This window comes from Zingiber officinale, chromosome 1B, assembly GCF_018446385.1.
Source record: "Zingiber officinale cultivar Zhangliang chromosome 1B, Zo_v1.1, whole genome shotgun sequence".
Taxonomy (NCBI): Eukaryota; Viridiplantae; Streptophyta; class Magnoliopsida; order Zingiberales; family Zingiberaceae; genus Zingiber; species Zingiber officinale.
In genome coordinates this window covers 170120819-170125534 of record NC_055986.1, presented here as the reverse complement: position 1 = coordinate 170125534, position 4716 = coordinate 170120819, and the positions used below count along the sequence as shown (strand labels likewise).

The window sequence follows — 4716 nt, the reverse complement described above, 5'->3', positions numbered from 1 at the left end:
GGTTAATCATGTCAAACTAAGTATGATTATACTTAAATAATTTAGGAATCATGAAACTAAGAAAGTTATCTATGAAGAACTATACAAATAGAATGTCATCCCAAGTTATCAGCAGATATACAAGTCATCAATGATATACTATCAATATAGATAAATATTGAGCATCAACATGTGTAAATATTATTAATAATCTAAAACTAATAAATCAACTAAATCACGGGAGGTAATGTCGGCTAAGGCCTTGCTTTGCCAGCCATGGCCCTGCTCTTCTGACGATGGCCGAGCAGTGCCAGCCGCGACCCTGCTCTATTGATTATGGTTGAGTAGTGCCGACCGCGGTTGAGCAGTGCCGACTGCAACCGCGGTTGAGCAGTGCCGACTGCAACCCTATTCTATTGGCTGTGGTCGACACTGCTCGCCCACAACACTGCTTTGGCCGAGTAGTACTGCTAGAGGAGGAGAAGCTGGAGAAGAGGAGTACCTGAACGTCGGAGGACGAGAAGTCGAAGGAGGGAGGAGAGATCATTGGAGTAGTCGAATAGCCAATTGCGCATGGAGAAGAGAGCTGGCGTAGGGGGACCTAATATCTCAAATTTGGTGACGGAAAATAAATTAATCTGTCGCTATTAGAGACAAATAATATATTATTCTATCACTATTAGTGACAGATAATCTGTCGCTAATCCATCACAAAAAACTAAGGTTTAACACTCTCTGTCGGCTAAAATACAAAGAACTATCAACAAAAATCAATTAATCCGTCTCTATTAACTATGCATACTAAATTAATCCGTCGCTAGTGGTAATGGAATATAAAAAACATTGTCTCTATGAACATCGGAATATTTATTTATTTGTTGCTAGTAGTGACAGATTAATTTCCTATCTGTTACTAATAATAACGGATTAATTATCCATCGCTAAATTACAGATATTAGGATTTGCCACTTCCCACTAGTTAAATGGAGCGATAGATTAAGGGGGCGTTTGGTTCTCTCCTAGGAATCGGAATGGGAATGAGTATCATAGTATTATGGAATGGGAATGGGTATGAGCTTGAGTATCATTCTTAAAAATGATGTTTGGTTAGTTAAATATTTTCAATCGGAATGAACCTAAATTTCCTTTTTTACCCTTACAGCAAAATAAGAGAAAAAATTAGATGGGAGAGAAAATTGAATGTGAGAGAAACATATGATGAGAGAAAATGATGAGAGAGAAAGTATGATGAGAAAAAATAAAGAGAGAAAGTATGATGAGAGAAAATGAGGAGAGAGAAAGTGTGATGGAAAAAATGAAGTGAGAGAAAGTATGATAAGAGAAAATGAAAGAGTGAGGAGAGAGAAAGTATGATGAGAGAGAAAGTGGTTTGAGAGAGATAGAGTGATGGGGAAAAAATGAAGAGAGAGAAAGTGTGATGAGAGAAAATGAAAGACTAGGGAGAGAGAAAGTGTGATGAGAGAGAAAATGTGTTGGAATAAATGAAGAGAGAGAAAGTATTACGAGAGAAAATGAAAGGGTGAGGAGAGAGAAAGTATGATGAGAGAGAAAGTGGGTTGAGAGAGAAAGAGTAATGGAAAAAAAATGAAGAGAGAAAAAGTGTGATGAGAGAAAATGAGAGACTGAGGAGAGAGAAAGTATGATGAGTGAGAAATTGTGATTAGAGAAAATAAGGAGAGTGATGAGAGAGAATGAAGAGAGAGAAAGTGTGATGAGAGAAAATGAGGAGAGAGTATGCTAAGAGAGATTGAGGAGAGAGAAAGTACGATGAGAGAGAAAGTATGATGAAAAAATAAGGAGAAAGTGTGTAATGGGAGAGAAAGTGTGATGGAAGAGAATGAAGAGAGAGAAAATGAGGGGAGAGAGTGTATGATGAGAGAGAATATAGAGAGAAAATTATAGATAATGTGTGATGATAGAGAATGAGAAGAGAGAAAGTATGTTGAGAGAGAAAGTGTGATGATAAAATAGGGAGAGAGAAAATATGATGAGAGAGAACAAGGAGAGAGTGTGTGAAATTAAAAAAAATTAAACAAATATACTAAGGGTATTTTTGTCCAAAACTTAAGGGTGGAGGTGAGTTTCATCCAAACCCAAGGGAGGGGGTGGGTTTCATCCATACCCAAATTTTTGGATTTCATTCCAAAATTTTGATTCCATTCCCATCAACCAAACACAAGGTTTAGGAATGAATCCATTCCCTCATTCCCAAACCCATAAACCAAACGCCACCTAAGTAATCCATCGTTATTAGTGATAAATATTAAATTAATCCGTCATTATTAGCGACGGAAAATAACCTAATCCGTCTTTAAACAAGAAAAAATATATTAATTTGTCATTATTAACGACGAATTTTAAATTAAACCGTCGCTAATAACGTCCGAAAATATATTAGTTCGTCTTCCGTTAATCCTTTGCTAAAATATTGAATTTAGCGGCTTACAGTATATCGGAACTTTGTGACATACATTTTGTATTTCGTCGTTGATAGAAATGACCATTAACATTCTGTCGCTATCTATGACAAATGGAATGTTAATCACCGTCATTAAATATTTATTTATTTATTTTTCTGTGCTTTTATATATATAGGATGTTTCAAGAATATATATAGATTTCAGTTACTCATGTTCCAAACGAATTTAGCAATCCCGGCCCAATCTTGACTTATTACGTGTCCTTTTGCGTTTGGCATTTTACATAATGTGAGTACGTATAATAATTTTTTATTCTAATTAAAGTAGTTACATATTAGTTTCGACAAGTCAAAATAACGTGCCGTATCCGATATCATCTTTATCTCATTTTTTTGTTTACGCTTTATAAAATATTTACAGATGTTCAAGTCAAGTCAAAGTCAATTAATTAAATCAGATGATAAAAGGTAATTTTTTTCGTCCTAGTTGTTAATCCGTTCCTAGATATAAGACATAGAAAAAATATGATTGAATATGTTAAATTTCGACTCTAAAATTTTATATAATAATATCTTATATTTCAACTATTGCACCATTCCAACTAGACTCAATTAATTAAACCATGAACAGTGTGATTGATCTATCTACTATAATTGACGTTTATATATAACTGAATCTTGACTGCATATTATTCAAAAAAAAAAAAAAAGAGAAATAAAAAAAATGAATATTATCTATATTCCATTAATTGCTTATGATTTCTAATAAAGAAGCTGTTGTTTTTCTAGAGTTATCTATCTGGTCAAAGTCTGCATATTTACTTACACACTTCACGTCATGTGTTGACCTTGACTTCTTGTATAACTGATTTCAAACTGCAGTATCACAAGAAATAACGTTAAAGATCCGGCATCTTCGATATGTTTCTAGATTGAAATCATTAGATTTAATTATTTCTATCCACAAAATTTTAATAGCTAGAAATACTATATAGTGAATATTTCTATCCACAAAGTTGCCATAGATTAAGTCAATGAAATCGATATCGCAGGGAATTCCTGTACATGTTCCTCGTGTTCCGAGTGAAAGTTCTCAAAGACACACGGCATGCATATTTAATTAAGTTGGATTAAGTCTATAAATTAAACAATTATTACTAATTATATAATTTGATGATCGTCCAGAAGTTTAATTTTCTATGTAAATGTGTGTTGCATGGATTCTCATTTGCAGGACACGGATATCTCTCTGCGACTCGCTGCAGAGTTCATAATAATTGATTTGGCAGTTGCTATGCATTTGTGGAGCTAGAGACGTATGCGACCTGGCTCTCTTTTGCGTAAAATTATTATGCGACCCCACACGCATATCCATGCCGCTATATATATAAACACCATCGTTCCATCGCTTAACGCATCCATTCGATTACTTCAGAATTAAATTACTTCATCTCCATGAAAATGGCATCATCTGCTCCCTCCTCCTCCCTCCTCCTCCTCCTCATTGTGCTCTTCGCCGCCGCCGCCACTGCCTCCTCCCCCAACCGCAACGGCTACATGCACCTGCGCTTCTACAACCACGAGAGGATCCTCGGCTCCGGACCCAACGCCACCGTCGTCTACTCAGTCCAGCGCGCCAGCTCCTCCTCCGTCTCCGGATTCGGCAACGTCTACGTCTACGACAACCTTCTCCGATCCGGGGTCGAGACCGACTCGCCTATTATCGGTCGGAATCAGGGCATGGGAGTCGGGTCGAGCATGGCCGAGAACTCCGGCCTCACCAACTTCCAGCTGGTTTTCACCGCCGGCGAGTACAACGGCAGCTCTCTCGCCCTGCAGGGGTTGTTCCCGGTGGCCCCGCTGGGGACCTTGTTCGAACGGGCCATCACCGGCGGCACCGGAAAATTCCGGTTGGCCAGAGGCTACCTCCTGACCACTGAAGTTCATGCGACGAACACAACCCTCACCGGACAACTCGACGCTTACATCACCTTCCGTTGACATCAGTGGAAGCCATTCCATGCTTAAATATTAAAATTTATATATGTATTTCATTATTTTCCGTACTTATTTATATATATTAAAAATAAATTCATCTTCTTAAGTCACTCTAAATTGTACCAGCAGAAAAAAATAATGATTAATTAGTTATGCTTTATCTTTATTTTATGTATTGTTTTAGCCCAAAGCAATACCATTCGTATTTTGATCAATTTACCTTCGAATTATTTTATTCATCAGTCTATAGATAGCTTCGATGTTCTTCAAGCCAAACGATTTCATATTGTAGTAAAAGG

The 4716-nt window shown here is 37.0% G+C and overlaps 1 protein-coding gene across 1 annotated transcript; it reads left to right on the top strand.

Moving 5' to 3' along the window:
- Positions 1-3880: 3880 nt before the first annotated feature.
- On the top strand, positions 3881-4420 carry LOC122045109 (dirigent protein 22-like). Its single transcript, XM_042605184.1, has one exon. It carries the CDS (start codon positions 3881-3883, stop codon positions 4418-4420), a length of 540 nt encoding a protein of 179 aa, XP_042461118.1.
- Positions 4421-4716: the final 296 nt, after the last annotated feature.

What these genes read in the sequence shown, in the direction of transcription:
- LOC122045109 (XM_042605184.1), top strand. Translation starts at nt 3,881, where the DNA reads ATGGCATCATCTGCTCCCTCCTCCTCCCTCCTCCTCCTCCTCATTGTG.